The following is a 14,012-nucleotide window of genomic DNA, read 5'->3' as shown; positions in this document are numbered from 1 at the left end:
TAAAATAAATAAATAAAATATTCCTAGTTTTTAAAATCATGAGCAAAATGATAAGAAATAATAAAATAAATTAAAAGATTTAATTGTTATCTGTAAATAATAAGTATTACATAATTTAATTTGTGTATCATTTGGCTTTTATCCTTATAATATTGTGAAGGTAAAAATATTTTAACATTCATAGTGTTAAAAGTTTGAACATTTAAGCAATTTTTTTAAATTATTAGTTTTAATTTTATATTTGTCTTTGTCTTATATATATATATATATATATTATAAGTATTATAATTTATAATTATAACATTTATGTAATATTAAAGTTAATCATTGATTACATGTAATGTTATACAAATTCAATTTTTTTTTTTATATATTTATAACTTTACATTATCTGTGATATTTAATATTTTATTTTGCAATATTTTTGATCATACAAATTAATAATAATATACTTAATTTTTTAACAATTATTTTTTATGGTTATACATAATCAACAGTTGTAAAGCATTTATAGTTAGTCACGTTTATTGTATTTTGTTTACCATTTTGATTTTTAAATGATTGTATAAACAACATTATGCACGTTTACTTGTGTAATTATAAAAATAAAGAAGTAAGTATATCTAGCTATTTTTCCGTTTCTTGAGTCATCTTCTCTTCTTTTGATGAGTATAATTTAAGTCCATGACTGAACTAACAACGACTTTTCTACGTAAGATGTTCATCCATATTTGGTATCTTTTATGAATGATGAATTACCGAAAATAATGTAATAAGTTACTTTTGAAAATAATAAACATTTAAAGGGAAGTATACCGGGGAAATATATTGTATAATTAAAATATTTGACAATATAAGTAGGAACACAGATGTGTCCAGAAGTGTTTAAATATTTAATTTCACCCCCAATGGACAAGTGATACTTTGTATAATTTAATGTTATGCGTTTATACTATTATAAGTTTTATAAAGTTTATTAATTATTTAAAAATATTAGAGTAAACCGGGGAGTAAACGTAAATTTAACTCTTCGTGTAAATGTATTGTTTTTTTATTATAGACATTCTAAAAGAGTACATTATCTTTACAATTTATGGGCAATCATTTTATAATCCGGTTAAATTTAAATTTAAACTGTAGATTCTAATTATTTATTTTATGAATACTAAATTAATAATTTTTATAAATTTCTATAAAATTTAAAAAGTTCTGTATTTTAATTATATCTATAGTTTATTTATAATTGTAGAATATAACCTGTTCATTTTTATAAAATGTTCATGACAAATAAATTATTGAAATTATCATTGATGTGCCTTTTGTATGGACTAGGCGCTATCTAAATAATAAAATAATAAAAATAATTATATAATAATAAATAATAAAAGACAATTTACTTAAATCATTTAAACTCTAATACTAATAAGTAATAATTAATAACTAATAAGTCTTCAATCAAATAAAAAAATACATTAGTATATTAGTAATAGCTAGGGCTAGGATTTATATACAATAAAAAATTGTATAATAAGCATTTTATTTACAAAAATATGAAAAAACAAATTTTTATTATTTATCATAACTTGTTATTATTACATAAAATATTAATATAGTTTATAAGTCGTTCTAATGAAATGAAATACTTTTGTAGGTACTGTATCACAATATTAGTACTAGAAACCTGCATGTGCCAGGTTAGCTGTTATAATTTAAATCCAGGCTAAACTGGACTTAAACGAGATACGGAGCCTATCCAGGATTTAAAATTTTTAAATCTATTACGCTATTACGGTCCGGGCTGAGTTTTTTTAGAATGTAAAAAACTTGTACAAAAATTTAATTTTAGTGAAATAACACTCATTAGGGCCGATCCGAGCTTTGAAAAATATCTTTAAGGCTTTAAACCCGTTTCACAGCCGAACGTTTTTACGAGGCGTTTTTCAACTTCCTTTGTTTGAGTTCATACGCGTCCTCGTCAATTCGGCGCGTATAAACTTAAATAATGTAATTTGAAAACATCGCGGACGATACACTCGGCTGTGAAACGGGCTTTATACGTCAGCAGAAAATCCGGGCTGGGCCTAACATTTTTTGCCCGTGCAGACCTCTAATAATGTGTGAGTAATTATATCGGTCGTCCTACTAAGATAAGATTATATATGTACTATATTTACCGAAAAATAAATTTCATTAAATAAATACCATTTAAAATTAAAAATATTATAAAAAACTTGAAAAATTTAAGTTTAAAAATTATTAAGATTTTCAAAAATCTATAAATACCAATGTATATAATAATTGTATGCAATTATACACATTATGTTCAAAATATACAAAAATATGCAAAAAAAAAAAAAGATTCTATTTAATCGATAATAAGCCAAATCGTGGTTATACTAAAAACCAATGCATTTGGACATAAGAAAAAACATCCAAAAGTATATAATGTATACGTCTAGTAATAACCAAGGAATTTTTTTTAATTAAATAAAAAAAATAAATACTTAGTTTTTTATTTATTGCATTTTTATTATTATATTATTATATAATATTGATGCTGACTACCATATCAATATCCTCCTCGATTAGTAAACCAATTTTAAATAATGTTCAACATTTTCGCAAAAACCAACATTTTATAACGGATCACTGGTCGGCGATAGTTGTTTTAGAAGTCCATTTAACTGTTTTTGTTTTATATTAATTTTAAGAGCTAAACGTGTTTTTTTTAGGTATATTAGTAAACTAATTATTGTGGTTCTTCTTTTTCTGGTAATATCGGTCTTTATATTCCCTTCCTTTCCCAATAAATAGCGATTTGTATTCCCTTGTCTGATATTTAATTTGTCAAATATGATTGTAGTGATAGGACAATAATTCAAGTTTCAATACTCGTACGTTTATCGTTTTGTGTTATACCATTTGCAACCAAAATAATTAAAATAAAATACATGAACTTTTTTTTTAATCAAGTAAAAACGTAGAGTTAGTTACGTCATTACTCATCATTATACTACTAATATTTTAAACGTTATTGTACTCTTATTATGTTATTCTGAGTAATTATTCAATTTTTTTTAAGCACCTAAGTGTTCCAAATATCTTAATATGTAGATAGTGTTAACGTTATTGTAAAAATACGTACAATTTATTTTGTTGCAATTCTTTTATATTTGAATAAATGCGATTTGTGCGTGTCGCAAGCATATGTGTGCATTACCGCGTCGTTGCACGCGGTTTAAAAATATATTTCTTGATCGTACTACATCACCCTTTACGACTTTCTGTATTTTACTTTAGACGACATTATGACTGTATTTTACTTTTTTCCACGTGTCAAAGTGGTGCTATCCACGCCATTGAAATTGATTTGAAAATTATTCTTTCTCACGTTTCATTTTGCGCACGAAATAATTTAAATTCCCTAAGTCAACGAATACGAAAATATATAATATGTCTTACTACCACGACGACTTCTGTATCGCCGATCGTGCTTTATCGAAATCTATAGACTGTAAGTATCTATAGATCTAAAATACGAAAGCTCTACGATGGCATTTTTGTTTACTTATTTCAATTCGATGGATAATTATATGCAGATCAACGGTTGATTTCTTGTTTTATCTCATTGATTTATTGTGTTTTATTTTTATGGTTACTGATATTGTAGTGTGGGCATACAACAACTAACCGGGTAATTTCCTGAAAACTTTTTTATAACGTATACTATTTAAATAAAAACTGTTACTACTGCATAAAAAATAGGACACATGAAGTACCTACTTACATTGTTTATCACTGGAAATATAAACAAGATTTTATATTCGATTATATTTTTCTGTTAAATTATTATCATTTTGTTTGTCGGTTAATACTTCATAATTTTATTGAATGAACTATTATAATATATTTATTATGAAAATTATTAATTAGTTGTTGAAAGTTATTTAATACTGCTAAATTGAATTGAAATAATAATAATTATTAGTAGTTACTATTTTAGCAATTTTAGCATTTCACGATATTTAACGATAAAACTTATATTTTTACGTTTTATGTGAATTCATAACTTCTAAAATATACCATTTTGAATGAACAGAATAAGTATAATTTTGTCATCACAATTTTCATTTAAAGGGTGATCTTTCCTCAAAGAACATAATTTTTAATTGTTTTTTAGTTATAATTTCCATATAAAATTATTGGTAATTTTAAACAATTTTTTAATATTTTTTTTATGTTTTGATTGCCAACGTATTTTATGTATTTTTAACGTATTAATTATTATTTGTAAATTATAACACATTTGTTAAAAATAAAAAGTTCTGTTGAAATGTAATGCACTGAAGAGGAGGAAGCTATATAAAATCGATTATAATCCAAACTAGGAAAATATTTATTCAATTTTTAAGTCATATTAATTTATGTATAATAAATATCAATATATTTATTAGGTAATATTTGGTAAATTTATATATTTTTTTTTTACAATAAGTATTAATATTTTTAATTGTAATCATCATAATATTATTCAATTATCCAGAAATGGATTATTTACTTTTTAATATTATTTGAAACTGTATGACCAAGTCCAAATCTATCTAAATGTTGTTTAAGTATTAAATATACACATGACATTCGTAATTGAATTACTATTACTTTTTGTAAAATAATTTTGGTATTCTCCGTTAGAAATGAATAATATGTGAAATGTGTATTCATTATAGCATATACTTCATCGAACTGGCCGGAGGTAAATTACCATATTAACAGAATAAGTAACATATTATGTTACTTATTCTGTTTGTTTCGATCTTCTATTGAAAAATAGATGCCGATGGTGCTGTCGAGGTCAAAGTCGTCCCGGAGCTCGAGCATATAACTTTGATTTTGTACTACTGTATCGAGCATTGTCATTTCTCCTTTTTTGTGCTTGTATGTATAAACATGATGTGCCCTATGTTTAATAACTTATATGTGGGTGGCCGTTATATGGTTTGCAGGCTCGCAGCTATATTTTTGCCTCAACCAAGGACTTATCATTTCTATGATTCATAATGTTTAATTTCTTTTTACTTATTATTCATAGAACAATTATAGTTTTTTTTTGTCATAATTTAATTTGTAATATTTTTTTATCCATGCATTTTAATTTGATTTTTTTTAATCGATACACCTAGCTGAATATAATAAACTCATTTAATGTATATACAACTTTGCTAGTAATGAAAATGAGTTGATTAATTTCTGAAGTATAATTTTTTTTTTCTATGTTAATTATATCTGAATTGAAATATTAAAAAGTAATATTAGAAATTTAACTATGAAATAATAATCATTTTTAGGTACGAAGTGCAATCCATTATCATAGGTAGTTTAAGTATTATTTACACTGTACAATACACTTAAGAATTAATTATAGATTAGTAAGGTGTTTAAGTATTGTATAACAGCTAGGAAATTTATACTTTCTATTTTTGATACATATATTAAGTAAAAAATTTAAAAAAAAAAAATAATAGTCGTAATATCATAAAGTGACCAAGTTCATTCCGAAGGGAAACAAAATATTTTACAGCCTATAGCGAAAGTTAAACCGGACAGTTGAGTTCGTGCTGTGTAGTATTAAAGATAAGACACTGTTGACGTTAGAAATTTTAAATTTATGTCGAATTAGCATCTAATTAAATCTGAATATATCTTAAATAATTACTTTTTAGCTATTTCCAAGTTAAAAGATTTAGATTCAGATTTTTAAATATGTTAAATATTTACTTACAGTTAAATGTTTTTACATGAATAATTATTTTATATACTAAACACTGTTATAATTAATAATATCGACGTTGAATATGGATCCCTAATGTATAAAAAAATCCAAGTGTTTTAATATTTATTTTGCTATTTAGACTTATCTAATTTTTATGACTTTAAACTTATAAGTAGAGATTAGTACTGTTAACTAATTTAAAATTTAAATTTATACATTTAAAAAATCAAAACGAACCTACAATTTATGTACGGAAAGCTTATTGTTTGAAAATCGACCTAAATCTTGTTTTACAATAGGCATAACTGATTTTACATTTATAATGTGTTGACGTGCTGAACATTTACAATTTTACTTAAGAATTTTGGATGATAATTGTTCATGTCTCAATAACTATATTTAAACCACTATAAATATTCAAATGGTTGATATGAAACAATATATAATATTATTCCTTCCCAGGATTATGATTAAAAAGGAGTGGCAAATAATGTGTTTCTTTAAAATTCAAGTTTAGATCAAAATTATTATAAATAATTTTGAATAATTCATCATCTGCATTGGAATAATGGTATTTCTTGCACTCGTATTCTACATTAGTTTTTAGCCCGTAGTTTTTCTATAGCTTGAAGGGATGTTGTTATATTAAAAAGGACAAACAGACGCAACAACTGCTGAGCCATTTGTGCAATAATTAATTGTCAAAACTGAAATAACATAATATGTAATATATGTATATTTATGTGCGAATATTATTTTATAATTAAATAATGATTTTAAAATCAGGGAAAATGCATGAATACTTTTGGAGTTATTTTTGAAGCTGTGCACGTAAAAATAGAAATAATTAGATTTATTCATGTTTAATAAAATGAGAGGGTTGTATACAATTCAAAATGGCTGAAAGCCAAGAACCTACTCATTGTTTACTATAGACAAAAAGTATTCTCTATTTCTGTATAACAATGAATTTTCACAGATGTGAATTTTAGTTTTAAGCTATACTGTTTTTTTTTTTTTTTTTTTTTTTATTTCATTTTCTATTGTCGGGGAAACTAAACTGTTACAATTTTAATTTCTAGAGTTGAGGCTAACATAAAAATTATATTTTCATTTCATATTGTCATATATTATTATTGCATTTCATATAAAGAATTAAGAATGAGAAATGTCTTATTCAAGGTCAATATTCATATTGGTCTGTGTGTGTGTAATATATACATACATGCACATAACAATTTAGTATCGTTTTGTTGAATTGATAGTAATTTAGTATTTTACATTAGGGTAAATGTATTTGATGGAAAAAATTAAAAACTAAAAAATTCTTTGAATATTTAACATATTGGCTATTTTTAATGATAAAGTTTAAAATGTGGCTCTGTTTGATTAAAATTAAGTTTTAAATATAATTGATTATATCTTGATTTGTTATAAAAATAGAGAAAACAAAATAAGTATACATTATCATTAGGAACCATTTAATGTATTGTGTGTATTTATTAAGTTTGTCTTGAATATTATATATTGTATATAATCAGTGGCGGACGCAGTGAGGGTTTTTGGGGGTTCAACCCCCCCACCCCCAAATGAATGGATAATTAATTTCAAACGTAGTTATCCTACCTTATGTACCTTAAAAAAAAATGAATTATTCAAAATACGATTAAAATATGCTAGAAAAAAAATGTTTTGTTAAAAAAATTAAATTGTAATAATTTGTAATTTTCCAAACGTTCTAAACGGTATTGGTACTTAAAACTCAAATTTTTTAAATTCCATGATGGCAATTCTTCGTAAAAATAATGCATGTTTATAAGTCTCTTATTATTAGTAAGTAAAAATAAGTAAATATACGTAATCGATATAATATAATTTACCATGGTACATTATGATTGACAGATTTCCCTAAATTTTGTGTTGTATGGTCATGTGATAACGATCGACAATAGTCAATAGTAAATTATTTCAAAATAACAGTAATCAGGCCCGTATTTAGAGGGGACACGGTTAGGCACATATCCGGAGGTGGCAAAATATTTTAGCAAAATTAATTTTAAAAATTATGTACCTAATGAAAAAAAAATAAAACAATAAAAAAAAAGAAAATAGTATGTTTTGTTATGTTATAATTTGTTTAATTTGTTAATTAAAAAAAGTATTAAACGATTATAAATGAATTTATAAGATATATTAATATTAAAGAATCTGGATTATGGACAAAGTAATATGTATTATATTATTATTATTTATTTATTTTATTTTTTTTTTTTTTTTGGGGGGGGCTAATAAAATAATATGCCCGGAGGCGCCAAATTTTTAAATACGGGCTGACTGTAATTATTCTTATTTTTCAAACCCCCCCCCTGAAATTTTTTTCTGCGTCCGCCCCTGTATATAGTGATGTGTTACGTTATTCGGATGTTAATAATTCATTTTATTACAATTTTCTCTAATGATTTGCGAAAAATTAACCTATCTTGCATGAACTCCAAAATATAATATATAATAACAAATTATTTAAACATGCAACAGAAGTGTATTTAAATAGTCGATTATTTTGTAGGGTATAAAATGGAACTACAAATTAAGCAATATTAACCAATATCTACATATAATTCGCCAAAAATAAATTTACCTACTAGTAAATTATGCTATAATTATGTGATTTTTTTTTATACATGACGTGATGAACACACATTTTGTTAATGTCATTCCATACATTTAAAGAGGGTTTTTTGGATCATTATGATGGAACATATACAATGTAATTTGTTTTATTACTTGATAAAATACATAATAATAAAATCTAAAGATAAAATTATTTTCCCTATTGAAGTTCACTCAATAATTTCTGACTAATAATTATTATTTATCTGAAAGAAAATTATATAATTAAAAAAAAAATGACTAAATACACTTGTACACGTGTATTTTAATAACACACACTTTTGCACCGTTTCTATAAAAACACGTACGGAACGTGTTCTTAAATACACGTGAAATAGAGACTCCTAATATATACTGTTAATATAAGTAAGTATTCAGTTTATGTTTTAAGTTCCTAGGTTTAATATTTTTAGTCAACAAGATAAGTAATGTCGTTTCATGAATATTCGTTAAAATATTCAGACATTTTAATGAACTTTGTTAAATTATCCGATTTCATAAACATTTAATTTCCCAGCACCTAAAAAAATTACTTCTGTAATCTACTTCTTTATTTATTGACTAAGAAGAAAAAATATGCAGAATCTTATATTCTTATATTTTACAATCTTAAATATTAGGTACAATTTAAAGTTTCGTATTTTTAATTACAAAAATATTCAAAGTTTTCATAATTTTTATCGAGAATAGTCAAATTTTAAAAATATTTTAACACTTATAAAAATTTATAACGGATTCGACAATTTTTTTAATTAAAATAAAATCACTAATGATAGTAAAATAAATACATACTATTTTACTTATAATGTATTTTGAGAATCGTCATGTAAGTATTCATATTTTTTTAATAATTTGTATATATAGTACTATTCAATATCGTTTTAAAGTTCGAATAAATAAACTGGTTGTATAATTGATATTGTAAATATCATCCCAAAAATGTTAGTAACGTTGAAATGTCAATCGCTTTTATTTTAGTTAAGTACAAATATTTTAAACGTGTATATAATCGTATATATATGTTAATTATACTGTTTTTCATTTATCATTATTAAAATATTTTTTATAAGATTATTGGTCATAGATTGATTTAAATGACAGTCGTTTAATGTACATTGTATTAGGTCGAATAATCGATATGGTGATTGGTCTCCTTTAAAGACATGTGAACTATTTCATCTGCTTGTCACATAGACATTTTATGTGGACACAGTATCGTAGTTATTTATTGCTGGGCATGCCAGCTGAATAAATATCTGTAATTAACTCCTACTACTAAACTTCCAACTATTTTACAATACACAATTAGCATATGTTTACATCTGTATTGGTGTTCCATTGTTTTTTGACACGTGTATTACTGGAAAAATAATATTTCATTTCAATTTTTTCAAGTCTTAATTCTCACGTTCCTATTCAATTCTGAATTTCTAATATTTAATTTATCACCTATGGTATTATAAAAAAATGGACGTAAAACCATATTTTTTCAATTTTGGGTTTTATAATGATATTGTATACCTACGTATTTTTTACGTAGATATTGAATTATTTATGAATACAATTTAATTACATTTTTCATCATAGTTTTTGTGTCATAAAAACTATTCAATAGTTTTAATCATTAAAAAATCCTGTATGTATCCTTAAGATTGTTTGAAATTATATTTAGAAATTCTTGACCACATATTGTATTATTTAGAGAAGTCGAAAGTGTTCGTAAATGCATCGGACCATGTTAGATATGGTTAGATATGGTTGAATGTTTTCGGATGAAACATGTTACAGACTTTTTAACATGCATTATTTTATTATAGCCATAACGTTAATTGTTTTTATTTTTGATTAAGTTTTAATTATACGATAGGTACTTTGATCATATTTTTAGTCTTTAAGTCCAACTATAGTAAACATTTTTGTTTTGATTAAAATAATTATAATCGATTTTTGCTTTATATATTCGAATATTCTATACACTTATTTTGAAAAATATTGGGTTCTAAACAACGTCAAATAAATTTTACATATAATTGCTTAATACTATTAATTTTTTTTAAAATAATTATTATTTCAATTTTAATAACAGGACTTACAAGAATGATTATGTTAAAAAATAATCGCCTTAATATCTACCCTACTCCTACATACTGTTTTACTTTTTGACTTAATAAAATCAGTTATTTTTTTTTTTTTAATCTATACTAGAGATAATATTTTATATTTCATTCTCATTTCTCTATTTGTGTGTTTTCCACGTTATTATATTTTGTGTGCATGCCGAATAGCAATATTAAAATACAATTATTGTTACCAAAATAAAAATGTTGAATTCGTCAGCCTGAATATTCGGAATTCTTCATTCAATTTTTGTGCTAACAATATAATTCCAAAACTTTTAAAATTAAAAAATTTAATCAACCGTAAGTTCTATTTTAATTGTTTAAAAATAATAGATTAACGGAATCATATGAGTTTACTACAATTGCCGAATAGTATTGAATCAATACATTTTCGTCATATCAAAATATTTGTGTATTCTAAATATATCGAGAAAGATGACGTCTGTATATGTTTACTTAGCCGTGCGTCTGTGGTTGTAGTGTTTAATATTATTTTATACCCCCACCCTCCTTAATAATTTAAGTTTAATTATTAACGTATCTTTCATAATATCATATAGGATTATTCTTTTTATTGACTTTCTAACATAATTTATCTTTCTACACATATAAGCGTCCGTGTTATTTTTTTAGTCTTAAGATGACTATACTCTATAAACATTATTATTTACATTTAAAACTTAGAAATTAAGCAATTTATTTTAAATTAAATTTTTTTTTCCTGTAAAATATTTTTTTTGTATCTGAAAAAAAACATATACGATAAGTCTTCATTGTTGTATTTAATAAATACATTACAACAAGTTGTTGTGTACACAGATCATTATACGATAAAATTGTCTAAAATTAAATATGTTAAAAAGAGTAATGAGAATCTCTGACTGAGAGTCTCTACTTTACGTATATTGTGAGTAGAATACCACTGATATTGTAATTATAACTGTACGCATTAGAAAATTTCCAATTTGTACGAGCCCGTTCACTCAGTGTTTCACATTATAAATTGCATTGTACGCGAATTCAACCGTCAACCGATGGCACTTGTACGAATGGAATTGTATTTCTACGCTTATTGTATGCGCTATTTGGTGTTGGGAAAAACTAAAAATATATGTTTATAATGATCGGATTCCGCGGCCTTTCCGACGACCGGACTCCCACCAATGACAAACACACGTGTCTGATCGCCGAATGGTGTTCGTGTGATTTCAGAAAAAAAAAAAAATTCCGGTCGTCAACGATGTGGTCATTGTCAAAGATTGGTCGTCGGATGGTTACCGTATTCGTCGGTCGTTGTCAGCAGCAGCAGCAGCAGCAGCAGCAGAATTGGCATGATCTGCCTCGGTGTCATTCATCGTGCAGCTCGCCGACGACAGATGTGGCCTCTCCGTTGCGAAGTACTAAAAAGAAGTCGGACCGAGCGTCGTCCAAGCACCTGGTGGACGTGAAGACGGTGCGGGTGACTGGCGGCTGTGGCGGTGACGGGCGCGTGTCGTTCTTGAAGTTGTTCGGTAACGAGAACGCCGGCCCGGACGGCGGTGACGGAGGTAACGGCGGCCACGTAGTGTTCCGCGCGTCGGAAAACGTCACCGGGTTAGAACACGTGCTGAGCCTGATCAAGGCGCCGGACGGCGAGAACGGCTACAACAAGGATTGCCACGGCAAGTGCGCGGAACATCATTTCGTGGACGTGCCCGTGGGCACGGTTGTTAAAGACAGCACCGGCCGCGTGGTCGGCGACCTTAGCCGTCACGGCATGTTGTTCGTGGCCGCTCGGGGCGGCGCGGGCGGCCATGGCAACCGTTACTTCGCTACAGACACGGAACAGGTGCCCGAGGTGGCCGAGGTGGGCGGCGCCGGTGAGTCGCTGCAATACACGTTGGAGCTGAGCAGCATCGCCGACTTCGGGCTGTTGGGGTTCCCAAACGCAGGCAAGAGCACGCTGTTGCGCGCCATCACCCGGGCCAGGCCAAAGGTTGCGCCGTATCCATTCACCACGCTACAGCCGTATATTGGCATTGTGCGGTACAGCGACATGGAAACGGTGGCCGTGGCCGATTTGCCGGGTCTGATCGAGAACTCGCACTGCAATCACGGGCTGGGCATATCGTTCTTGCGTCACGTGCAGCGGTGCATGGCGCTACTGCTGCTGGTCGACCTGTCGCTGCCTGAGCCCTGGTCGTACGTGGACGTGCTCCGCAATGAGGTGCGGTGTTTTTCCGAGTCGATCCTGGACCGACCGCAAGTGATCGTGGCCAACAAGATTGACGTGGATGGCGCCCGCGACAATCTAATCGCACTCAAGCAATGGCTGCCCGGTGACACGGTCATCGAGGTGTCTGCCAAGCATGGTATTAACCTGGAGTTCCTGTTGAAGCACATGAAGCACATTTACGACGAGAAGCTTAAAGGCGCGGAGCCGAACGCTATCAGGACGCCCCGTTGACTGAACTTAATATAATACTTACGATTAATTTTCTTCCGTTTATAATTATTAGATTAGCTATGTTGAGTGAGCGAATATTGTATTTATAAGTTCTTTTATTACAACTATACTTTTGTAGTATTCGACTTTTGTGTTCAAAATGACCAACAAGGTTTGCTCCCAGGAATCATGAAATAAACGCGACATTATGCATATTATAGCGTCTTCTTATATTTTATTCTATCTTACTATTTAATCACGAGTGGTTTCTTAATGCTTTAACAAAAAATAAAATTATGCTATATTGTGCATGTATATAGAGTTCTTAGCTAGCGGGCTATAGTTGCGCCATGATGAAATATTCGTATGGGTGTAAAAGATCATTGACGTGAATGCATTCCACACACTTAGGGTTCACTTCTCAGCCAAAGATATTACGGAATTAAGAAAATACATCCATTTTGTAGACTCTCGGGATAAATCACCTGGGCTCGCGGAAACAGCGCCCATAGAGGTTCCTTCGTTATATGCTAATGAAGACATGATATGCCACCAAAGAGAGAGTTATCTATAAAAGCTATAAATCTTCAGGATTTGATTGTTTAATCGACAAATCGTGTATGCGTGACCGTATAAAAACGTGTATTCATTGTTGGAAATGTTCGATGGAAAAATTAAACAGTTCCAAAAAAAACTAGACCGCAGAGAATGTGGATTATAATACACGCGCGCACATACACAAACACACACACCCTTATATAACTATATATTCATTGGCGTAGTCGAAGGAAAGGTATACTTTTGCGGTATATTGGTTACGCGTGACGTATGCGATTTATTTTTTGCACGTTTCGCTGTTTTTACGCTAAAGTAAATGTCGGTCGCTCCCTGACGACACGAATGGGTTATATATTTTTAATTTATCCGTTTTATATTCAAGCTTACCATATAATAATAATGAAATCGATGGTACAATGATCAACTATGTAAAAATCTTATTTTTTAATAAATTTTTATGAAAATGACC

The 14,012-nt window shown here is 28.2% G+C and overlaps 2 protein-coding genes across 3 annotated transcripts in view; both read left to right on the top strand.

The window, feature by feature from the left end:
* Nucleotides 1–13,203, top strand: part of LOC112682209 (mitochondrial ribosome-associated GTPase 2) — a 37,490-nt gene extending 24,287 nt beyond the window's left edge. For both annotated transcript variants that reach the window (XM_025552725.1, XM_025552724.1), the window contains one exon: nucleotides 11,773–13,203. In XM_025552725.1, the coding sequence (XP_025408510.1) occupies nucleotides 11,801–13,006 (1,206 nt within the window). In that variant the 5' untranslated portion in view covers nucleotides 11,773–11,800 and the 3' untranslated portion in view covers nucleotides 13,007–13,203. The remainder of the gene's footprint in view (nucleotides 1–11,772) is intronic.
* LOC112682208 overlaps nucleotides 1–14,012 on the top strand; it is a 131,153-nt gene that overhangs the window by 6,174 nt on the left and 110,967 nt on the right. The gene's annotated exons all lie outside the window — the stretch shown is intronic.

This window comes from Sipha flava, unplaced genomic scaffold (assembly GCF_003268045.1).
Source record: "Sipha flava isolate LNK unplaced genomic scaffold, YSA_version1 200_pilon_pilon, whole genome shotgun sequence".
Lineage (NCBI taxonomy): Eukaryota > Metazoa > Arthropoda > Insecta > Hemiptera > Aphididae > Sipha > Sipha flava.
This window is presented reverse-complemented; position numbering and strand designations above follow the sequence as displayed.